The sequence below is a fragment of the Bos indicus x Bos taurus genome, chromosome 24 (assembly GCF_003369695.1).
Source record: "Bos indicus x Bos taurus breed Angus x Brahman F1 hybrid chromosome 24, Bos_hybrid_MaternalHap_v2.0, whole genome shotgun sequence".
NCBI classification, from domain to species: Eukaryota; Metazoa; Chordata; class Mammalia; order Artiodactyla; family Bovidae; genus Bos; species Bos indicus x Bos taurus.
In genome coordinates, this window is record NC_040099.1 from 14,228,795 (window position 1) to 14,254,989 (window position 26,195).

General features: G+C 37.3%; 1 protein-coding gene across 2 annotated transcripts in view; it reads right to left on the reverse strand.

The window, feature by feature from the left end:
• The window catches only part of PIK3C3 (phosphatidylinositol 3-kinase catalytic subunit type 3), a 165,776-nt gene extending 147,295 nt beyond the window's left edge, over window positions 1–18,481 (reverse strand). The window contains exons 1-3 of one of the 2 annotated variants that reach the window (XM_027526401.1): window positions 18,313–18,480; window positions 15,240–15,428; window positions 9,625–9,768 (exon numbers count right to left, since the gene is read on the reverse strand). In XM_027526401.1, the coding sequence (XP_027382202.1) occupies window positions 9,625–9,768; window positions 15,240–15,428; window positions 18,313–18,380 (401 nt within the window). In that variant the 5' untranslated portion in view covers window positions 18,381–18,480. Of the gene's footprint in view, window positions 1–9,624; window positions 9,769–15,239; window positions 15,429–18,312 lie in introns of both variants that reach the window. The other variant, XM_027526400.1, reaches the window with a different exon arrangement.
• Window positions 18,482–26,195: the final 7,714 nt, after the last annotated feature.

A 26,195-nucleotide genomic window follows, 5' to 3' on the forward strand; every position in this document is an offset into this window, starting at 1 on the left:
AATAGACGAGTGTCCCACAACTGACAAGAGTCTAGCTTTAGCAGCAGTGGACTTTGAGAGAAAGTAGTACATGCAGAAGTTGGGCCAGGTCAGAGTCTGGGATACAGCAAAAGCAGTTCTAAGACGAAAGTTTATAGCAATACAGTCTCATCTCAAGAAATAAGTAAAATCTCAAGTAAACCACCTTAATTTACACCTAAAGCAACTAGAGAAAGAACAAACAAAACCCAAAGTATAAAGAAAGAAATCATAATGATCAGAGCAGAAATAAATAAAATAAAGACAAAATAACAGAAAAGATCAATGAAACAAAAAGGTTTTTCTTTAAGAAGTTGAACAAAAATCAATAAACCTTTAGCCAGATTCATCAAGAAAAAAGTGAGAGGACTCATATTTATAAAATTGGAAATGAAAAAAAGAGAAGCTACAACTGACACCGCAGAAATACCAAGAATCGTAAGAGACTACTACAGACAACCATATGCTCCAAATATGGACAAACTGTCAGAAAGATAAAACCTTCCAAGGCTGAATCAGGAAGATACAGAAAATATGAGCAGACCAATCACAAGTATTGATTGAAGCTGTGATTAAAAATATTCCAAAGGCCAGGGCCAGATGGCTTCACAGGGGAATTCTATCAAACACTTAGAGAACAGCTAAGACGTATCCTTCTCAAACTCTTCCAAAACACTACAGAGAGAAGAAAACTCCCAAGCTCATTCAATGAGGCCACCATCACCTGAATACCAAAACCAAACAAAGGTATCACAAAAAAAGAAAATTACAGGTCAGTATCTCTGATGAACATACATACACAAATCCTCAACAAAATACTAGCAAATAGAGTCCAACAGGACATTAAAACGATCAGATGCCAGGATCAAGTACGATTTACTGCAACCTAGCCAACAAAGGTCCGTCTAGTCAAGGCTATGGTTTTTCCAGTGGTCATGTATGGATGTGAGAGTTGGACTGTGAAGAAAGGTGAGCGCCAAAGAATTGATGCTTTTGAACTGTGGTGTTGGAGAAAACTCTTGAGAGTCCCTTGGACTGCAGGGAGGTCCAACCAGTCCATCCTAAAGGAGATCAGTCCTGGGTGATCTCCTTGGAAGGATGGATGTTGAAGCTGAGACTCCAATACTTTGGCCACCTAATGGGAAGAGATGACTTATTTGAAAAGACCCTGATGCTGGAAAAGATTGAGGGCAGAAGGAGAAAGGGACGACAGAGGATGAGATGGTTGGATGGCATCACCGACTCAATGGACATGAGTTTGGGTGAACTCCAGGAGTTGGTGATGGACAGGGAGGCCTGGAGTGCTGCAGTTCATGGGGTCTCAAAGAGTTGGACACGACTGAGCGACTGAACTGAACTGAACTGATTGCAGGGATGCAAGGATTCTTCAATATATGCAAATTAACCAAAGTGATCCACCACATTAACAAAGTGAAGAATAAAAACCATGTAATCATTTCAATAGATGCAGAAAAAGCTTCTGACAAAATTCAACCCATTTATGGTAAAAACTCTCCAGAAAGTGGGCAAAGAAGGAATCTACCTCTATATAATAAATGCCATATATGACAAAGCTACATCAAATATAATTCTCACTGGTAAAAAACTGAAAGTATTTCCTCTAAGAACAAGACAAGGGTGTCCACTCTCACCACTTTTATTCAACACAGATTTGTAGTCCTAGCCACAATCATCAGAGAAGAAAAAGAAATAAAAGGAATCCAAACTGGAAAAGAAGTAAAACTGTCACTATTTGCAGAAGACATAATACTGTACATAGAAAATCCTAAAGATGCCATCAAAAAATGACTAGAACTCATCAATAAATTTAGTAAAGTTGTAGGATACAAAATTAATACACAGAAATCTCTTGCATTTCTGTACATTAACAATGAAAGATTAGAAAATAAGATAAATTAAGGAAACAATTCCATTTACCACTGCAACAAAAAAAATAAAATACCTAGGAATAAATCTACCCTGGTGGCCAAAGACTATACACAGAAAACTGTTAAGATACTGATAAAAGAAATCAAAGATGACAGAAACAGAGATATACTATGTTCCTAGATTACAAGACTCAATATTGTGAAAATGACTATACTACCCAAAGCAACTTACAGATTCAATGCAATTGCTATCAAATTACCAATGACATTTTTCACAGATGAGAACAAAAAATTTTACAGCTTATTTGGAAACACAAAGACCCTGAAGAGCGAAACAATCTTGAGAAAGAAAACTGAAGCTGGAGGAACAGTAAAAATAAATAAATATATAAAAATACAAAAAATAAAATCTAGACAGTAAATTAAAAAGCAGAGACATTACCAAAAAAAAAAAAAAAAAAAGATGTATGGTACTGGCACAAAACAAGAGATCAATGGAATAGGATAGAAAACCTAGAGATAAACCAGCGTATTTATGGTCACCTAACCTAAGACAAGGGAGGCAATACTATACAATGGACAAAAGACAATGTCTTCAATAAGTGGTGCTGAGAAAATTGGACAGCAGCATGTAAAAGAATGAAGTTAGAACACTACCTAACACTGTACACAAAAATAAACTCAAGTAGATTAAAGACCTAAATATAAGGCCAGATACTATAAAACTCTTAGAGGAAAACATAGGTAGAATACCCTTTGACAGAAATCATAGCAAGATCTTTTTGGACTCATCTCCTAGAGTACTGAAAATAAAAACAAAAATAAACAAATGGGACCTAATTAAATTTAAAAGCTTTTACACAGCAAAGGAAATAAAAAACAAGATGAAAAAACAACCCTCAGAATGGGACAAAATATGTGTAAATGAAGCAACTGACAAAAGATTAATCTCCAGAATATACAAACCGCTCATGCCGCTCAATACCAAAAAAAAAAAAAAAAACAGGGAAGGAAGACCTAAATAGACATTTCTCCAAAGAAGACATACAGGTAGTCAACAAACACAAGAAAAGGTGCTCAACATCACTAATTACTAGAGAAATGCAAATTAAAACTACCATGAGGTATCATGTCACATTAGTCAGAATGGCCATCATCAAAAAATGTACCCTGGACACGGCGTGAAGAAAAGAGAACCCTCTTGCACTGTTGGTGGGAATGTGAACTGATACAGTCATTATGGAGAATAAGATGGAGGTTCCTTAAAAAACTAAAAACAGAACTACCATATGAGCCAGCAGTCCCAGTACTGGGCATACCCAGAGAAAATCATGATTCAAAAAGATATACGTACCCCAGTGTTTACTGCAGCACTATTTACAACAGCCAGGACATGGAAACAGCCCAAATGTCCATCAACAGAAGAATGGACAAAGAAGATGTGGTACATACAATGGAATATTAGTCATAAAAAGGAACAGAATTGTGTCATCTGCAGAGATGTGGATGGACCCAGAGACTGTCATACAGACTAAAGTAAATCAAAGAGAAAAACAAATATCGTATCTCAATGAAGAATCAAGAAGAATGGTAAACGTCTTATTTGCAAAGCAGAAACAGAGACATATACATAGAGAACAAATGTATGGATACCACCAGGGAACGGGGTGGGGTAGGATGAATTGGGAGAGTGGCACTGACATATATTCACTACGATGTATAAATTATGTAACTAATGAGAGCCTACTGCATGGAACAGGGAGCCTAACTTGGTGCTCTGTGGGGACCTATATGGGAAAGAAATACAAACAAGAGAGGATATGTGTATATGTATGGCTGATTTACTCTGCTATACAGCAGAAACTGATACAGCAGTGTAAAGCAACTAGCAATAAAAATGATTAATTTTTTTTTTTACATAAGAAAACAAGCTACCAAGAAGACCCAGAGTAGAGGTTGAACAGACTCATAAAGGAGCTCTGGGTAACTTTTTAAAATGCACTGCACAGACAGTCTTCTGTTAGCGTGTTCTCTCTTAAGTGTTAACAAGGTCTTTCAAACATTATAAAGTCTATTCAAACTTACCCTCAAAGCTGAAAGGGCAAGTTGTCAATTGCAATGGAAAGACTAAGACTAAAAGTGTGTGTAGGTGAGCAGGCAAATCCAAAAACTTCTACATTAAATAATTTTCTTAACTAGGTACACATTGGATATATTGATACATTCTTACTATCTTTAAAAACACTGTATTTAACTGTATGTGTGATGTGCCTGTGTGTGTATGTGTGTTAGTTGCTTAGTCATGTCCCACTCTTTGCAACCCCATGGTCTGTCCATGGAACTTTCTAGGCAACAATGCTGGAGTGAGTTGCCATTTTCTTCTCCAGGGGATCCTCCCAACCCAGGGATTGAACTGGGATCTCCTGAATTGCAGGCAGATTCTTTACTATCTGAGCTACCATGGAAACCCTATTTAACAGTAAAGTGAAAGTCACTCAGTCATGTCCATCTCTTTTCGACCCCATGGACTATACAATCCATGGAATTCTCCAGGCCAGAATACTGGAGTGGGTAGCCTGTCCCTTCTACAGCAGATCTTCCCAACCCAGGAATCGAACCGGGGTCTCCTGAACTGCAGGCAGATTCTTTACCTACTGAGCTATCAGGGAGACCCTATTTAACTGTAAAAGGGTTACATAAATTTTTAAACAATTATTATCTTTATATTACCAATGGAAAATTTCTTAGCAGATTTTCCTGAGATAATAAAGAGGATTTTCACTGAATATTTATTATGTAATGTATGTAAGTAATGATGCCATAAACATTTAAACTGGGAACTGTAAAGGACTGCTATAAGCTGATGTGCAGTATAAGATTAAGGACCAAATGTTTTAAAAGTTTCTAAGCCTGGTAATAAACAGGTAAATATCTAGCAGCCATATCTGCAAAAGCTTACTATATAAGCCCAATACAAAATGTATGAAATGGTTGTTAAGAATCAAAACTCTCAATATTTATCTATTATGTTAAAGATCAAAAAAAAAAGTTATACTATTAAAGAAGTACTTTATAAAGTTTTTGGAGAAGGAAATGGCAACCCACTCAAGTATTCTTGCCTGGAGAATCCCAGGGACAGAGGAGCCTAATGGGCTGCCGTCTATGGGGTCACACAGAGTCGGACACGACTGAAGCGACATAGCAGCAGTTATAAAGTTTATTTTCTTTCCCTTTCAACTGAGAGAGATTCAACATCCAGCAGACCTTCTTAGGCTCCAAGAAACTGGGTACAGTGAGGTCAAAATACCACTTTCAGTGAATATCCTTAAATGTACCTTCAAAAACAGCAGAAGGCTTCCCTTTCTTCTCTCCTTTTCCTTACCCCTCAACTGAATAGTTTGGCTAAACTTAACTAAGTAAAAAATCAGAACATTTGGCAGGATGTTAGTTTACTAAATGATTTAGGTGCCTTGGGATGGACCTGGAAAAGAAATTTAAGGATAGAGGACATGGAGGATGGGGTGATGCCAAATGATTCAAATGATCAAGTGCACATCTTACTTTAACACTAATGGCACCTTTGCAGATGGACACAGGAGCCTGGCGGGCCATGGTCCACAGGGTCACAAAGAGCTGGACACGACTGAAGTGACTAAGCAGACACAAAAATTTCAGGTGACAAGTCAGAAGATGCTCAGTGGATTAAGTCCACTTGGGAAATTAAGCCAAACCAAGGCATTTTAAGCCAAATTAAGGCATTTTGTAAGGAGCTTCCCTGGTGGCTCAGACAGTAAAAAATCTTCCTGCAATGCAGGAGACCCAGGTTTGATCCCTGCGTTGGGAAGATCCATGGAGAAGGGAATAGCAACCCAGTATTCCAGTATTCCCTGGGTTGCTATATATATACTCCAGTATTCTTGCCTGGAGAATTCCATGGACAGAGGAGCCTGGCAGGCTACAGTCCATAGGGTCGCAAAGAGTTGGACACAACTGAGTGACTAACACAACCGAGTGACTAACACACACACACACACACACACACCCCCCAAGGCAGAATAAAACAGTACAGCAGGATCACCCTCAGACGTCAGCAGAGGCACCAGCAACAGCTGCTGCTGATGTTCCAGTCCCCGGGGCCAAGCCACTACAGAAGCAACTGCCTTGACTTCAGAACCCACATTTGCAAAAATCATCTACAAGAGAAATCTATGGTCCTTTGCCAATTCAACCTAATGATCAATCCATTCTTTAGCTACTTAGAAATCTCATAAGCTAGATTTTCAAAATGAGGACAATTAGTTATTCTAGCCATATCCTAACAGATCTTTCAATTAATTTACACTGTTTTCCAAGAAGTACTGATTCACACTGACTCAGGTATACAAAACAGATATTAGCAAATAGCAAGTCCCATACTAGGCCTATTTCAGGAACAAGAGTGGGGTAGGTGCTATATCACTGCTTAAGAAACATTTGAGGAAGTGAAGGTCTAAAGCACCATCTCCCTAAGTCATGAGAACTGTGGTGGCACATGACATGATTCTTAAGGGTACGTGGAAAAAAACTTTGCACAGGCGTCCTCCTGAGGTCATCCAGAAGACTCATGCTACTTTCTCACCGTGAGTGTCAGCAACCCCACACAGAAAGTGGCTGTGATCCAGCAGTACAAGCAGATGTCTGCACTCTGCTAAAGCACCTGAAACATCCTGAATGTCCTATTCTTCCACAATCCAAAGATATACATAAGTCCAATATCCAGCGAGAGAATGCCTGGGCTTGTCGCCACTGCAACCCAATTCCCCTTCAAGGAAAGGCCCCAGGACACACAGAGAAAAAGGAGTCATTTTAATTTCATAGAGCTTCTCAGAGTTCCTTTTTCTGAGGTGCAGCATCAGCCTAGAGGGAATAATAGGTGATCTAGTATGAGTTATTACAAACACACATACACACAATGATTACTGATTTCATGTACTTCATCGGTCTGAGTTTATTTGGCCGTAGGCAGGTTATTCCACTGTACTTCTATGGAAATTTCTATTGTCTCACACCTACAGTCTAGTCAGACTGTCTCCTGAAACAGTATCCTAAGGTCAATGAAAATGCATACGTGTAAAAGAGACATTACCATGAGAGAAACTCCCACTGATATTTCAGAAAGTAAACCACTTATGAAGAAGCCAGGAGGAAAAACCAAGAGGTCTATCTGGCTGTTTCTTAAGTACATTTAACCAGTAAAACTACAGTAAGAGTGATAAATCTTTTTTTCTGTATGGCAAACAAATTTCACCCTCATAGAGACAAAAAGAAACAAACACTTTGGGAAAGGAACAATACTGATTTTGTAATATGTCCATTCTACTATAACATGTCATTTTATCAAAAACTATGTTTAAAACTGGAGGCCACAATATATCATGCTATGTCTAAAGTACTGTTTCTGCATGGATTTCAATAATAAATAATTCTTTAATAGGTACATTAAACTAAGATACCTACACATTACTAAGGAATCAAGCTATTCTAAATGGAATTACACCTAAATTTTATTCCTGAGATGAAATTTTTCTGAGACACCTTATTTCTGAATAGAGAAATTCAGTATTATAAGATTATCAATTTTTCCCTGTAATTCACATATTAATTCAATCAGTTTCCCAACAAAATAACAGTGAGTTTTCCTTTCAAAATTAAGTAAATATTAAAATGTATCAATACAGAGAATATTCAGAGAAATTCTGAAATGACTATTACTGAAGATTATCCCTCTCCAACATTAAAACATTTTATAATTAACAGTATTCAAAACTAACAAGAATAGTTCAGAAATAATGACAGCTAATATTTACTTAGTACTTCTTAAGCATATTACTGTCTTTAGGAATTTATCATCATAAACTATTCTGTGAGGTAAATACTATTAATATGATTTCATTTTACAGAAAAGGAAATTGAGACATAGATTAAATAACTTGCCCAAGGGTACACAAATAATAAGCAAAATTATATATAGTGTTAAGGTGGTATTGTTGTTTAGTTTCAAAGTCATGTCCAACTCTTTTGCGACCCCATGGACTTTAGCCCACGAGACTCCTCTGTCCATGGGATTTCCCATGCAAGAATACTGGAGTGGGCTGCCATTTCCTTCTCCAGAGGATGTTCTAACTCAGGGATCGAACCCAAGTCTCCTGCATTGGTAGGTGGATTCTTTCCCACTGAGCTACCAGAGAATCTAATAAGCAAAAGAGCCAGGTTTTGAACTCAGACAATCTAGTTCTACAGCCTGCCTTCCTAACTACCATCAGCTTATAAAAAGCCGCTAAATTCAGTATCATAATTTAAGATTCATGAATTGTAACTGAATTAGCAATAAACAAATATGTGACAATTCAAAACAAAATGTCAAGCAGGAAAAACAATATTTGTAACATGTAACACACAAAGGGCTAATTTCATTAATCTACAAAGACTTCATACACATTAAGAAGAAAAATGACAACTCAAAAAAGGCAAAGAATTTTATGGAGTGTGAATTATACCTCAATTTTAAAAAATGGGCAAAGGATATGAAAATGCAATTCACAGAAACATAAACACAAAAAGTAAATGAAAATATCATAATATGATCACCTTTGCTCATATTTTATGATGTAAAAATAGGCAAAAATTAAGAAGTTTGATAATATCTAGATTATGATCTCTATTATTTCATACCAAAAGGGACTAGAACTTCTTTCAGACTCCAGGTCTGGGGCAAAAAATTGCCCAATGAGCCTGTAATAGTTTGACTACCAGAAAGTAAAGAAGCTACCAATAACTGCTGGCAAAGATATAGGATCAATTTGAAGGGGCTCCTAATGACCAAAAATGGGAATTTTTTTGAGAACTATAAAGAATAAAAAGAGCAATGGGTTGAAACACTTCAAAACTATTTAAAGTCATAATAAAACTTAAGAACAAAACTAAAAAAAAAAAAAAAAAACAAATAATCATCACCTTTGCAGGTTAACAAGGTACTAATTCATAGAAAGAACAGAATGTCAACAATTTTCTTAAGATGAAGAGTCATCTCTCTGTTCAGGAGAAAAGGTATAGAGAAATAACACCCTTCAGGACTATTATGTTTTTGGTTTTGTTCTGGTTTTTTCCCCCCCATAATAAACCTCTGTCAATATTACCTGTAAATTTTAAAAACCAAATTTAACTTGTCTATCTTAATCATTACCATTATAGCAAAATTGGAGAAGGCAATGGCACCCCATGCCAGCACCCTGCCTGGAGAATCCCATGGATGGAGGAGCCTGGTAGGCTGCTGTCCATGGTGTCGCTAAGAGTCGCACAGACTGAGCGGCGTCACTTTCACTTTTCACTTTCATGCATTGGAGAAGGAAATGGCAACCCACTGCAGTGTTCTTGCCTGGAGAATCCCAGGGACGGGGGAGCCTGATGGACTGCCGTCTATGGGGTCGCACCCAGTCGGACACGACTGAAGCGACTTAGCAGCAGCAGCAGCGTGGCAAAATAGTGTATTAGTGCTTTTTAATCCCGTTAATTGTTCTCTTTCTCATTATTATGACAAAGTAGAAAAACCCTATAATAAAGCAGTTACAGTATATGCCAAATTGTCTTCCCCCCCGCCCCTAAAAATAAGGTTCCAGCTTTCAATGACTATTTCCTACCAAAAATCACAGCATTCCCATTAGGAGAAGAAAATGCTTACCCGTATTTTCCAAACAGTGAAACTGTTGTCCCTCCCACTGGCACTGCTTTTCCTGGTCCATACACATCCCATATTGTCAGGGCCACTTGGGCATTCCTGGGCAGGTCAGGGTATTTCACAGGCAGTTTTAGCCATTCATTCCAGCTATGAAAATAAGGTAAACAAAAACATAAAGCTAAGGACAGAAAATCAACACAGACATATGTGTATAACTTTCTTCTAAATTAACAAATCATACAAGAAATTTGATTCAGAGAAAATGTACCAAAGATTAGTTGGTAGTACAAAAATTAACATGGCACTTACCTCAATTTTGCTCTAGGCAAGTTCAACTTCAAATACAGAAAAATCTGTATTTTACTTCACTTCACTTTATTGGACTTTGCAGATTCTGCATATTTTACAAGTTGAGGTTTATGACAACCCTGCATCTAGCAAGTCATGGGCACCATTTTTCCAACAACAGCATTTGCTCATTTTGTGTTTCTGTGTCGTATTTTGGTTAATTCTTGCAATATTGCAAACTTTTTCATTATTAATGTTTTTATGGTGATCTGTTGTGATCTTTGATGTTACTACTATGACTCACCGAAGGCTCAGATCACAGGAAGTTTTTAGCAATAAAGTCATTTTTAATTAAGGCACATATATTGTGTTTTTAGACACAATGTTATTGCATACCAAAGAGACTAATAGGATAGTATAAAGGCCATTTTTATATGCACTGAAAAACAAAAAAAATTACTACAATATTTGCTTTATGGTGGTGATCTAAACTCAAATCTGCAGTATCTTCAAGGTATGCCTACAGAACACGTGAAAAAATTTTTGTAAGACAAAATTCATGAAAAATAATGCTGCTAAGTCCTTTAATCAAGAAACTCAGACATCAAAAATTTACTATATAGCACTGAGTACTATAATCAATATCTCATACTACACTATAATGGAAAAGGATTAAAAAATAATACAGATATATACATATGTGTATGTATGATAGAATCACTTTGCTGAATATCAATCACACTTCAATTTTAAAAAAAGGAGGAAGAGACAATATGACTAAGACACAAGGCTATAATAACAGTTCCCTGGTGACTCAGTGGTAAAGAATCCACCGTTAAGCAGGGGACATGGGTTTGATCCCTGGGTCAGGCAGATCTCCTGGAGAAGGAAATGGTAATCCACTCCAATATTCTTGCCTGGGGAATCCCACAGACAGAGGAGTCTGCCAGCTATAGTTCACGGGGTTGCAAAGAGTTGGACATAACTTAGTGACAAAAACAACAACAAATAAACACCTGGGAAAACACTTAAACCTGTTAGAACCAAACTTGTTTTCAACCAAACCATGATTTTTTTTTAATGTAAGTATCCTCCAGAACAGCTTTTTATCAAGAAAAGAAAGAAATTAGAATTATTCATGTTATACTCAAAATATGCTATATACAGTCCTATAATATACAGCAGTATCTCAATAAAGCAGAAGAAACCACCAAAAATTCAAAGAGGTCAAAGGAGACCATCCAGTAACTTTGTAACATGAAGAAGTTACTAGACTGCTCTGGACAAACATATGACAATTTTTTAGGTGAGATTTTTCTTTCACTCACATTATTTATTAATATCAATAATGTTTAACTATTGTTTTTTAATGCTTTCAAAGCATATTTGTATATATGCTTTCACTAAGGAATGTTTGTTCTTACTAACAGTAATGACAGCACAGCTCTTCCATTTTTTTTTTTCATTCTCTATTCACCTCTGCAAATTTTCTTCTGCATTCAAAATTAATACTTGATTTATCTGATCATTCCCACTCCCTTAAACAACAGATGGCTTTTAAAATCCCCAAAGAAAACCATGCAAACACACAAAGTAATATCCAGCAGACACACAGAATTGGTTCTTCTGTTTACTCAAAATTATTCTCAAAGGGCATATCGGAGTTTAGGTCAGATACACCCGCATCAATAAGAATCTAAACAGAATTTTCATAAATTTAAAGAATAAAACATTTACATCCACTATATTATACAAAAATTAGAGATGGCTACTAATTTAAAGGAAACGCTAAACGACCTTAAATCTTTTTCTTCTACAAAGTTCTTAAAAAAATAAAACACATGCTTTAAAAAGCCTTTCTTCACTACAGATAAGCTTAAAAAACTAAATGAATTTATTTATTTACTATTCACATGATGGGCCAGACTGAAAAGGTAAATTATAAGCAGTGTTACCTTATGCCAACGAACAAACCACAGAGATTAGTTTACACAGGCTAAAGTTAAAAAGAAAAGTCAGTGACACTATCCAAAAATGAGCTGTAAAAATACTCACCTCTATGTTCTGTCCTTTGACTAGGAGAAAATAAATAAAGTTGCTCAGTCAAGTCAAACTCTTTGCAACCCCATGGGCTTATATACAGTCCATGGAATTCTCCAGGCCAGAATACTGGAATGTATAGCCTTTCCCTTCTCCAGGGGATCTTTCCTACCCAGGGATCGAACAGCAGGTCTCCCACATGGCAAGCAGATTCGTTACCAGCTGAGCCACAAGGGAAGCCCAGGAAATAACACTTAAGAGCAAGTAATCATTTGCCTCAAACCTTGATCCATCCAACTCCAGGTCCTCACACCTCTTTAAATTAAAGCAAAAACACTTTAACCTGTTTTACATACTGAGCTTCTACAGAAGATTTCTTTTAAAGAATGAATCTGCAGCTAAAAAATAAGTTTGAAAACTGCTCAAGATAGTCCAGAAATTATGGAAAGATTTGGTGAGACATTAAGGAGCTATGTATTCAAAATTTTGTTCTCTCCCTTCCCAGGCATCATCCCTTCCTCCTGCCCCAGCTCTGCTTGTGGTGATTTAGTCACTAAGTCAGGTCCGACTCTTGAGACTCCATGGACTGTAGCCTGCCAGGCTCCTCTGTCCATGGAATCTTCCAGGCAAGAATACTGGAGTGGGTTGTCATTTCCTTCTCCAGGGGATCTTCCCGACCCAGGGATCAAACTCAGGTCTTATGCACTGCAGGCAGATCCTTTCTCATCTGAGCCACCAGGGGGAAGTCCCAACTCTAATTAGGCCTAAATTCATCTGGCAACTTGCAAATGTTCCCAGATTCAAAGCCCTATTCTGGATGATCTAATGTCCTATCATTAACCCCACTCCCATATATCACTGTACTAATTCTCTAGTCTGATTAATACACTCCAGAATCCTAACTTTCTAATTTTAAAATTGTAGGTCTATATATAAAACCATTTCAAATCTTCCACATGACAAAACAGAATATAAATTTTTAAAAAAGTTTAAACCACTGGCAATGCAAAATAATATTCATATATTTCATATATATGTAACATAAACATTTGCAGCATTTCATGCCTAAAATTGATGATTTTACCCTAAGTGTAAAGGAAGTACAGGTTCCCTCACTATGGGCTCTTTTATTATCGGACAAGATAGAATAGAATATGATAGACGAGACTTAATCAATTTTGAATGAATTCTTCATTATTTGAACTCGTATGACTCACTATTAGAAAACTCTGAAATCAGATTTAGACAACTTAGAATTTCATCCTACCCAAAAATACTTTCTCTAAATACAACTAAGGAAATGCAAAAATTAGGATAGCAAGAGATTCTTTCATAATATAATTTATTTTCCCCACAGAATACGTAATTCTTCTTTTAAGTAAGTGCTTATAGAAAACAATGGCTGTATAAAGTTTGCCTTTATTTATTTTAGAAGTACAGTTTTTGTACTGATGAATTGGTAAAAAAATTCAACTGTTAAATACTAAAGAGCAGGATGCACAAAATCTCCAAGTGCTTCCCCTAAGCCCAAAGTGTATGTATATTTAAAAGAAAACAAAAGCCTCACTACCCAACATGAGGTATTTTCTCAATCTATTTTCTTCACAACTGTTTTAAACCTTTTAATAATAATTTTAAAAAGCCATTCTAGGTATTTTAGAGTACCTTCTTAGCTTCACAATTTAAAAAATATAAATTAAAAATCTCCCATGTGAAAGAGAAAATATGAAAGTTTTTAAATCCTTGAAAATGCATAATACATAAACAATGCACAGAGGAGTTGGTAAATGGAAGGAAGAGGAGAAAGATGCTAACTTTCTTATAACTGGGAATTTGCTTTTGCTCTAATTTTTTTTATTGCCGAGGCATGGTACAGAACCATCATACAATTTTCCTCAAAAAAGTGGAATTCACCATAAATGTTGACTTTATAGACCCAAATTTCTGGTTTTAAGTCTTTTTGGGGTCACAAGCCACCTCAAAAAGTCTAATAAAAGCTTTGAGCTGTCCCTGTAAAAACACATAAGACACAAAACAGTCTGCATAGAATTTCAAAGTTTTGTAGATTTCGTGATTCCAATTTAAGAACCTCTGATACAATTTAGGAGTTTGGGTGGATTGCTTTAGGTGTAATAATGGTACTGTAGCTATGTTAGAGACACACAGAAATATTTGAGATGATACAATAATGGAATTTGCTTCAAAATAACAGTGAAATAAAAACAGTGGCCTTGAGGTAATAATTAACGAAGCTAGGAGACAGGGCGCTGGAAGTTCATTACATTATTCTCCACTTCTACAGGTCTGAAATTTTCCAGAATAACAAGTACAAATGCATTCACATATTTGTGCGTATGTGTGTGCGTGCGTGCAGCCACAAAAAATACTAAAAAAAAAAAAAAAAACACATCATGAAAATAGTTAGTTTCCATGCAGACAGATCATCAGAGCTTAATTTCTGAACTCTTTAGAAAATTTTTCCCAGTCTGCCAGGCCACATTTGGTTAAAAAAAAGAAGTGGGGAGAGGGCTGCACCCTCAACAGCACAGCTTGAGAGTCCACGTGGCCATCCCCTGTCCTCCATGAATACTAAAGGTATAAATTCCTTCCTAGAGAGGCATACAACCTGCTTATCCTGTACCAAGCCTACCAAGGTACTGAATAAGACTCATGGGTCAAACATTAAAACTACACCATCACTCTATCAAAAAAGAAGTGTCAAGAGGTTTTATTAAGGACCTACAAGAAAAACAGGAACTTCATATTCACAATATTTACCTTCAATACCAACAATGGCCTGCTAATATATCATGATTAATAAACCAAGAACTTTAAAAAATAAAGTTATTTAAGATAAACATCTGATCCAGATGACAATACATCTCTCTCTCTCTCTCTCTCTCTCTCTCTCTCTCTAAAGATCTGAATTTCAAGTATCAGTTGAAACATCTGACTATCCAGTAGTATTTCTGTGTTCAAGGGCACAGAATGGGAACAAATGTAGAGATGTGTTTTTGGCTTGGGTCATTCTGTGAATCAGTCAAGTTCTTATTCATACAAAAATATTTCAATGTACTCAATACAAACATAAACTCAATTCCACCTCAATTAGTTATAATACTGCTATGTATAACAACTTTATCTGAGTAGGTTCCTACTTGATCTACGGTTATAGGTACTAAATAATTTTAATTCCTTTGGTATCCCTTCCAAATAATACTTTAAATATCCATAAAAAAAAAAAATTGGAGAATAGTTAGGAACCCACCATATGCAAGAAAACAACTTACTTCCACCTTGTACTAAACGCCTTGTAGGAGGTTCTTACTGGCAAAGCCAAAGGCTTCCCTTCTGCAAAAACTTGGCAAGTAACATAGAGGTCTGAACATGTTTCTTGATACAGTCCTGAAAACTTCAACATCGGGTCTTCTAGAACGGCTTTGTAACTCTTTTGTTCTCTCTTCCCTTCCAAACTTCCTCTGAAAGCATAAAGTAATATTTAGACACATTTTTTTAAAACAAACCTAACAAATACTAAGAAGACTTAATGGTTATGCCCTAGTAAACTTATGCTACCTCAACATTTTCCTATAGATAAAACTAAAGTCTAAAGGTCTCTTAAAATCCTAGCATACCATGTCCTATTTTCATCAACATACTTCTCTATTTCAGGCTTCTTAATTTTAAACCCTGTCATCAACTGTTAGATCTATCTTTGAGATGTCACCAGCTCTCCAAGCACTAATTTTTTTTAATTTCAAGTTGACCACTTATTCCCATATTCTTTCAACAACATTTATTGTACTCAGCATAAAGGCCCAGCAATGAAAGACAAGATAAACAATACAGTGTTACAAGAAAATATTACATCCTTGCTCTGGGGAGAAAACTTACTGTTAACTGCATACATTTTTATACTTTCAATTTATTTATTTTTTTACTATGTAGATGTATTATCTAGTCCATTTTTTAAATTAAGAAATACAGTGTTTTAAGTCATAAAAAATATGCGTAAGATTATAAAAGAGATAGGAACATTGCTTGGAAATTAAGATTACATCATATACTGTGCCAGGCATTTTATACAGACTTTCCTACTTACTTCCCACCATCTTACCATTTTATAAATCATGAAGCAGAGACTCAGAGATAGAATTCATTATTGAGGATCACAAAACAAGTAACAAAGCAGACAATAAAAACCAGAACAGAGGAGGCCAAAGCCAGTATTTTTCCGATTACAGAAAAATACATCAAAAAGTCTCAGGAACACCTTGGAGGCAGGGGCTGCCTGAAATGAGCTTGAACAATACACAGGAGATGAAGAGCTACAGGCAGGAAGTCATCCCAGAATTAAAGGACACCATATATGGCAAAAAGGTAAGACTGTGTGTCCGGGGAACTACAAGTTGGTACAGCTAAAGCATAAAGCTCATGTGGAGAAGAAGCTAGAGATGAGAATCAAGGGGAGGCGGACAATGAAGCTAAAAAAGTAGCCACCACATTCAGTGCAGTGTCTGCAACAAAATGAACTTTCAAAAATCTGTTCATTGAACAATTTGAAGTGAGAGTACTATGATCACATTTGTGTTTATGATACTTTGGCAGGAGTGTAAGAATGTAATGGAGAGATGGGATTGAAAGCAAGGTCAGTTGGAAGACTTTTTATCAAAATTAAAAGGAAAAAGACAGATTAAGACTAGGGCAGTGGGCTTTCTAGGGGACATGGATCAAAGATACTGAGCAGGTAGATTCAAGGTAACGTGAATGATGAAACAGAGGTGAGAGACGGGTGTCTGTATGACTCCTTAAGACTCATTTTCTATCTTAACCAATTCAGTGAATAATGCCAACAGTCACCAAAATAGAGTGAGAGAAGATTAACATTAAAAGGGCAGGCTAATGATGTGCTCCGTTGTGAACAAGTTACTTCTAATGTGTTTTGGAACACCCAAAATGACCATGTCTTGTGGGCAGTTCGATATTCAACTATGGCACTGAGAAACGGGACATCAAAGTGCAAATTATTAAAATGATAGAAAGAGATGAAAAGACCTGGGGAAAACAAAATTTTTAAATTTACTACTCTTTGATTTTATGATCCTAAATTGATACTTCCTGTCGTCTCCAAAATCAGTCTCAGAAAATAAAAGGTGGTTAGGACTAAATTTTCTTCAAAATACTCAATGCATCTGTTAATAAAGGACCAGTTTTCTTTAAATTTTTTCATTTTTCCTTTTAATGTCCAAAAGTTTCAAACAAATAAAAAATGCATTCATATACCCAAGAAACACTGAGACGAATGGGACTGAAGGAAAGTCCTTTACCAGATGATGGCAACACAGGTCCTACATAAGCATCTATCTGTAAAAACTACTTTAAATGGGTGTGTCAAGCATTACAAAGGTGCAGTTTGGTTGTTGATATATTATTCTTACTGCCACCACAAAATCAAAAGTAAAGGACTTATCAGAGTCTGAAGTAACTTTCAGAAACAATCATTCAAGGGAGCATCTAACAACTGAGAAAATATAAGTGTGCAGCCCTTTGCCCAAAGTACATTTGTTAAATACTGACTAAAATATGGTGAATGATGTTAGATAAATAACTTGTGATAATTTATGATCGTTTTCACACGTGAAAATGTATCTAAGAGACTGCTAATGGACATAATTTCCAACTTGGTCCTAGCTGTTCCCCATCTCGGTTCCATTAGTGTGGTCTCAAGACGTCATGTCCTGGACTTCAACTGTGATGCCTCAAGACTTTCCTGCCAAGATCTCTTCTCATATATTCTGGTCCCTTTACAACCGGAACCCTCCTCACCTTTGACTGACTTCCAGCTTCAGTAGCTGAACAATAATAACTGACTGTTCCTAAGATTCAATCTAAGCCTCTCTCACCTCTCATGTTTTTAGTACTATATCCAATTCTCAGCTACTTTTATCTGCCCCTCCGTAATTTCTTCAGTCTCCATTCCACCTTCCAGTCCCGTTTTAAAGTAATATCTTCCAGTTATAACGGCAGGACGACGATTTAACCAAGACTTGATTTCTCTGTAACATGAGACAGTAATAATCCCACAAAAGGTTGCTGTGAATAGCAAACGCTTTCTGGAAAACAAACCCTCCGGAATTTACGGACTTACTCCTACCGCTGTCTTTCTCACGAGATCGCGCCCTCGGCCTTCCCGCACGGCCCCTCTCCGACCTCCAGTCCACCTCCGCTTTCCCGGCTGCAACCCTCTCGGCCGTGGCCAGGCCGACCCCCAAGCTAAGAACCATCTTCTCTCCCCAACCCGCAGGCCCTTGCCGCCCCGCCTCAGCCTCGGCAATCCCCATCCCCGTCCCCGGACTCTCTCACATTTTAAGCTGCACGTTGATGTCCAGGTCACAGCTGTAGACATAGTGAAACTTCTCCGCTTCCCCCATGGGACCACCAAGTAACAGGTACACCTAAGGCCGAGAGCACGGCGCTGGGAAGAGGCTGGGGCTGAACTCGCAGAACAGCACAACACAGGCGCTTCCGGTTCCGCCTCTCGGCCCTGGCGCCGCCAATCCCTGGCCGGAGCGCGACAGTTTGCGGCGGAACTGCCCGCCCCGCCCATGCGTCCTCCTGCGCATGTGCAAAGGGAGCAGCCATCTTGCTTGAGTGCAAGCAGGATTCCGGAAACGCAGTGTACTCGGTTACATTCCAGACTTCCGGTATTCCCGCGGTTTTGTTTTCGGTTTTTTTGTTTTAAGAAAGTAAGAAACTATCTTTTGATTCGGATCTATTCTGAAGTCAGACCAAAAGGAAATTCAACTCAAAAAGTAGTGTAACAACTTTCATTGCCTGGAGGTCAACCAAGGAATAAGCACAAGGATTAGAGATTTACCAAGTGTAAATTTCAGTGGCCGTTCCAAAACCTGTAGCTTAATCACGTATTTTCTCTCTCAAGCAAAGATTTCCTCTTTCTGTTCTAAAGAGTGGAGAAAGAACTAAGCAAAGATCAAGGAAATCTGGCTTTACGCTATTTTGATTAGAGTGCTTGTGTGCTTGTTTACCGCTGGATGTTCTCAGACCCAATGTACGCTTGAAGACCTATGGAACCTAGAAACATCCAATAACAAGTCTAGGACTCAGAATTCTGACCTCTAAACTCCTACAATGTTTATTTTTAGTATATAAAACTGTAATGGAACTGTAATCACTTCCAACTAGAACCAAAGCTCTTGGCAAGAGCAGTGTGTCCCTTGGTGCCTAATAAACTTCTCTGGTTGGTCAGATTACGCTAAAGAATCCGCCTGCGATGCAGGAGACCCAGTTGGATCCCTGGTTTGAGAAGATCCCCTGGAGAAGGAAATGGCAACCCACTCCAGTATTCTTGCCTGGGAAATTCCATGGACAGAGGACCCTCGTAGGCTACAGTCCATGGGGTCTGGAAGAGTGAGAAATGACTGAGTAAGCACTTGATGCCTAATATATTGTTGACTGTAATAATTGCTATTCATTATTGTTAGTGGTGAGCTTCCCTTATGGCTCAGATGGTAAAGCGTCTGCCTGCAATACGGGAGACCCGGTTTCGATCCCTGGGTTGGGAAGATCTCCTGGAGAAGGAAATGACAACCCACTCCAGTATTCCTGCCTGGAGAATCCCAGGGACGGAGGAGCCTGGTAGGCTACAGTCCATGGGGTCGCAAAGAGTCGGACAGGACTGAGCGACTTCACTTCACTTCTTCATTGTTAGTGATATTGACTAAAAATCTCTACGTGTTTATTTTTAGGTGTTATATTGTAAAAGAGACAATGCAAGAGTATAAGTTATTATAATTGAGGGGAGAAGAAAAAGTTTTCAAGGAAAGATTGCAAGGCTTGTAGCCATTTAACTTGGAAAGCCAAAAAATGACTAATGTACAATGTTTTGTCCAAAGTTAAGTTTTTAAAAACATTTGTGGAAGCAACAGTAGGGAAAAACATAAATTAGTCTCTTATAAGGTACAGTTCCAACAAAAAGCAGACTTGACTTGTTCCTAAGTATTAACATAACTACTACCAATGGTTGGAACTGACAGGAAATGTAATTTTAAGTAATGAAACTTGAACTTTCTGATCAACAGAGCTCCCAACGGTAAAACAAACAGTTACAAGTCCCCTGTCTATGGGATAATTCCAGCTGTGGGTGTCAGGTATAAGGTGAAATAGATTGCTCAAACTTGAATAAAATATTGACAATTTGTAAAGAACTAAATTTTCTGCTGACTTAAATTGCTTTTATTACAATATTATTTAATGTATAAACCTGTGTAAACTTCATATATACACCAATATATTTCTTACAAAATTTTAAAAAGCAAGTTTACAAATTAGATATAAAAACTTCAAATTAACAACCTTAATGCAGTACATAGCCTTTTTGCTGAAACCCTATTGCCTACAGCAGGAATATGGAATTGACTACTCTTACAGAACTGGTTCTTTGAAATTCAAGACCTCTATATTAAAAAGCAGAGACACTACTTTGCCAACAAAGGTCCATCTAGTCAAGGCTGTGGTTCTTCCAGTAGTCACATATGGATGTGAGAGTTGGACTATAAAGAAAGCTGAGCACTGAAGAACTGATGCTTTTGAACTGTGGTGTTGGAGAAGACTCTTGAGAGACCCTTGGACTGCAAGGAGATCCAACCAGTCCATCCTAAAGGAAATCAGTCCTGAATATTCACTGGCAGGACTGATGCTGAAGCTGAAACTCCAATCCTTTGGCCACCTAATGCGAAGAACTGACTCATTTGAAAAGACCCTGATGCTGGGAAAGATTGAGGGTAGAAGGAGAAGGGGACAACAGAGGATGAGATGGTTGGATGGCATCATGGACTCAATGGACATGAGTTTGAGTAAACTCTGGGAGTTGGTGATGAACAGGGAGGGCTGATATGCTGCAGTCCAGGGGGTCACAAAGAGTTGGACACTACTGAGCGACCGAAATGAACTGAACTGAACTGATACTGCCCTTTTATGGCAATTCCATTTTCTTGCCTCTTTTTCTATTCAAATAACTATGAACTCTATTAGTCTAAGTACCATGAGAGTATCTGGCCTTCATTTGACCCCAAAAGTACTTTTTTTTGTCTTAAGTCTATCCGTTCTTTTCTCATTAGCTCATAACATTTAAAGTTCCAATACAGTTACAGACACACCACAGATAAAGGCATAAAAATGAAATATCAATACTTAGTTGTAAGATATTCATTCATAGGGTCCTGGATAGACTTATGTTAATGTTTTAAAGGTAATAATCAAGAAAAAATGTTTACAATAATATTAAAAATGTATTATGTGAGAATCTTAGAAGACTGTACTGTAATTGTCAAAGACGATAATGCAACAAGGAAAACTAATCTGCAAGTGAGGAAGATAATGGTAGGTCACAGAAGCATTGGAAAAGTCACAGAAATCAAAACTGGCAATGTCTTTCCTGGACCAACCATAGATTGAGAAGATGTGGTTAATAGATGTGAGTATCAGACTCCAGTTAGCAAGACCATGGGAAATGAAAGCCTTGGGTATCTTTTTCTAAAAGGAAAGAAGTGATGCCTTCTTTCCCATGTGATCTTTTAGAACTCAATATAGGACACTTAAAGTTATAGAACATATTTCTTGCATTGCAAAAATTCTCAGTTTTACAGACTACTGTGTGTCTGTAGGAAAATAATTTTTTGCATAAATGTTTTCTTTATGTGGTAGGCTACTTCATTGAATATTTGGTCTCATATCCAATTTTAATTTAATTAACTCATCTTTGTATTTGCAGTTTTTATTTTGTTTCCTTTGCCATTTTTTTTCAATTTAATGTTTATTCCAAATACAAACTTTAATGTTGGTTGAGAAATTTGTTGATAATAATCTGTTCCCTCAAGTTGCCCAGGACTTATGTAGTGATTATCAGGTTTATATTTGTCAGTTTCTGTCACCCACTTCATTCTCTTTAGCTTGTAATAAAAAAATTTACTCATAGCTTAAAATATTTACCATCTATTATTAGCCTTCCATCAAGATAAAATAACTGTGATATTGTGAGATTAAAATAATCTCAAAACTGCTTTTTCTCCAATTAAAAATTGCCTTTACAAGTTTTCTAGTAACTAGGGATTTTAGAACCTAATCGCATGATAGAACAGACTACATTATCAGGAAACTTGAAAAATCCTACATCATAAGCCAAGACCTATAGTCATTTGTCAAGTGACAGTGTTGAAAAAGGTGAACTTGAGACTGTCTCCTAGTGATCTTGGCGTAGGAACCTACAAAGTGGGTGGTTCCATTGAAAAAAGTAAGTTCTATCAGCTACAAAATAGAACAGATCAAAAGAATGCATTTTCTGAAAAATAATAAAAGTATACTTTGTGTGTGTGCTCCTCCTACTCTGTAATTAAAGAAGCTCCTTTAAGTGTCATGAGAAAAAAAAATGCTGATAGTTGAATAATATTATTGTCAAAAATTGCAGTTGTAAGAGAAAAATGGGGTCATATTTCCCCCAGAAAGCACAATCAGGTCTCTCCCAAGGAACATGCTTCTGGGTTAAACTCTTTGTGCCTCCTCAACCCCTTCATTCAATAAGAGGAGTGATCTCTAGTACTCAGACCTTGGAAAGAAGAGCTTTAAAACTTTGAGAACTATCTGCTGTTATTAATAATCTCTTGATTTAAGATTTTTAGAGATTTTTAAACTCTAAGCCCCATAGACTCTGGGCTTTTATAACATGTTCTAGACCCCAAAAGAGTCTCCAGTATGCTCCTTTACCTTTGCCAGAAAAACAAACAAACAAACAAAAAAGATTAGATTTATGTATTGCAGGCCTGAGATTTCTACCTCTGAGAAGCCTCCTTTGACCCCACCTTCCCTCCCAACACTAGAGTAAGTCATCTCACTCAAAAATCCATTCCTCCTGTATTCTTCTTCCATAGTATTTTCAATAGTCTTTATAATAATTATTTAATTGATGGCTGTCCTTTCCATTAGGCTACAAGCTCTCCAAGGGAAAGATTTCTGTCAATTTTATTTACCCCTGTACTCTAGTTCCTGGCACAGAACAGATGTTGAATAAGAGAAGTAGGAAAGAATCTAGCACTTGAAAACTATTATCTGTCAGATAGCACATTACATCAGTATAATAGTGAAGTAGGTGCTGTTATTTCAGAACATAGTGAAGTAGGTGCTGTTATCCTATTTTACAGAAAAGTAACTGTAATGTATGTTAGGTAATTTTTGTAAAATTAACAGCTAATAAATGGCAGAACCAGATGTATTCAACTTCAAAACACATGATACTTTTACCAAACTGTGAAGGAATATTCCAGAATAATTCCTAAATTTATTTTTTGTAACAGGAAAAAAATTATTAATGACAGTCCTTTTAGCATCCTTGCTGTTATTTAGCACTGCCATTGATTCCCTCCACCTCTCTATAGATTATACTCTCAGGTAAACATCTTGACTCACTACAGATCAATTCCATGGAGGGAGGAAATTTTGGCCCACTCAGCATCTTTTCAGGTCATCCATTAATTTAACAAATTTTTACTTAGTGCTAAAAATGTGCCAAGAACTGCAGAAAGCATTGTATCAGACACTGGCCTCTCCAGTCTCACCAGAGAACAGTGTTCCTTGTCTGCATGCGGTGTCACCCCTGGCATCATCCCTCAGAGTGTGTTTCCTATGTCATTGTGCAACCTGTCTTCTAATATCATAGGACACAAAGAGCTTTATTTCACTTGTTCTATAAGAAACTGTGGGATGATAATGACTTCAGGCATCTCCAAGAATCCATTGTTTTTAGAAAATCCATTACTCTGAGTGCAACCTCAGCCCACATTATGTTTGATGTGTAATCCTGCTCTATGTTAATTATTTCCTTGTGATTCTATATGCTTTGAAGGACAGAGAATGCTGCTGTTATTTTTGACACTTCTTATTGCTTTGATTGTATGCATTTTTGTTTGTGCATGAATATTTAATCCCAGAAAGGTTGTTGACTTGCTATCAGACTTGCTTCTCTGAGACAAACAGAAAAAAAGCAATCAGAGCCTGAGTCCGTAGGCAGTCATTAGTGACACAAGTAACTCCTCAAGATCCCTGGAGTCTTTTAAGTCACTTTGCTACCTACCCAGATTCTTTAAATGCACAGGGAAAGAATGGCAGAGACCTTAAAAATACAAAAAGGAAAAAAGGAAGGAAAAGAATGAAAAAGAGGAAAGAAAAGGAGAATTGTTCACTTGAGGGTCTGCTTGGGTTTGAGCTGTGCATTAGTGTGAGAGTTACAAAAGCTAACAATCTTTTCAGGGAGGAATGCTTAGGATAGCAATGGGATTTGATGAGGGAATAGACAGAGAAAGACTAAATGAGAGAATGTGAGAACTAAAATACTTAGACCTTCATTGTCTCAGAGAAACCTACTCTACCTACAGGACAAAGGTGAAACATTATCCCTCTTTCTGTCTTAAACACTGTTGGAGAAGTTTAGGAGAGGACTTGACCACTGGCCAATCCTCAAGCTGGACCTGGAGAATCAGAAGGTCTTCATCCCTCTACTGTCCTTGGAATGTATGCTCTGCCCATAGTGCCCGCAGTGGAAGCTGTGTTTAAGGATGGAGTATTGAAAGAGCAACCTGTTGTTGAGGCCACATTGGATGTGTACATGCCTGAACCCCGTTAATGCTTCTCTATAAACTCTTAAGATGCTGTTATGTGGACCGGATCCACTCCTGGGTGAGTCTCCCTCATATTAACAGCACCACCTACCAAGAGTTGTCTCTTTGGTCTCTCCTTGTCCTCTGCATATGGAGCCAGTTTCAGATTATACTCAGAAGCTCTCAAGTTTGCAACACAGAAGTGATATTCTATACCAGGGTTCTTCACAGGCATTAAGAGGAAAGAGAGGCTTTCTAGAACCTCATGGTCTGTTTAAAATTGGAGCTAAGTTTTAGTTGTTTTGTGAACTTATTTTCTGTTTGTCTCTCAATGTTTGTTTGAACATACTAATTCTGAATAATATCTTTTCTCGTATTCTGTATTCAGATTTTACCTTTATCTCCACCCAGTAGTGGTAGAATTGATTCTTGTTGCACATGGCATTTACAGTCTATAAAATCACAGTACACTGAATTAGTAAATATTGAAACACTGATAACACAGCACACAGTAGAGGGAAAAGAGTGGGGCAAAGAAAGTCTTTTATGATTAATTTTTTTTCTTGTCTTGCCATAAAATATGAATTTTATTTCACAGAAGGAAGAGGTGACTTTTTAGGGAGAAGGTATAGCATAAGCAACACGTAGGTGGGGAAACACAGGTTGCAAGAAGACTGTAGTTGGCTGGAACCTAGACAGAGTGTCCATCTTGGGAAGCAGTAGAAAATAACATACCAGAAGGAGGCTGAAGGAAAAATCTGAAAGATAAAGCAGCTCTAGCTAGTCAAGAGACCTGATTTTTATTCCACCAGGTGTGATTAGGCATTAAGGGTTTTGAGCAGAGAAGTGACAAACTCATATTATATATTAAGTGTCAATCTCATATGTCATTCTCTCAGTCAGCAAATATTTACTGAGCATCGGCTATCCATCCAGGGCTAGCACTAGAGATACAGTAGCTACAGGTAGGTATTGCTTGTGCTGTCCCCAAGGTACAGTCTCATAGGGAAGGCAGAAAACTGAACAAGTACAGTTAATCCGCATTGTTCATAGTCTATACTTATGGATTTACCTACTCTCTAAAATTTATTTGTAACTCCCAAATTAATACTTATGGCACTTCCATGGTTGTTCACAAACATATGAAGATTGGGGAAACTCTAAGTCATCTAGAGTACACATTCCCTGCTGAGGTCAAACAAAGCAATGCTCTGCCTTCGGCTCTCATACTGTAAAGTAAACTTTTTGCAGTCTATTTAGTGTCACATTGTTTTGCATGTTTGTATTTTTTATTGGTGACTTTTCTGTTAAATACAGGCCCTAGGGACTTCCCTGGCAGCCCAGTGGTTAAGACTCAGTGCTTCCATTGCAGGAGCTTGGTCCTGTTCAGGAACTAAGTTCCCACATGCCATGCAGCGTGGCCAAAAAGAAATTTAAAATGGCCCCCAAATGTAGTGCTGAAGTGCTGTCATATGTTCCTAAGTATAAATTGGTTGTGATGTACCTTATGGAGAAAATAGTTGAAGTTCCACTCAGGCATGAGTTACAGGGCTGTTGGTCATGACTTCAACATTAGTGAAT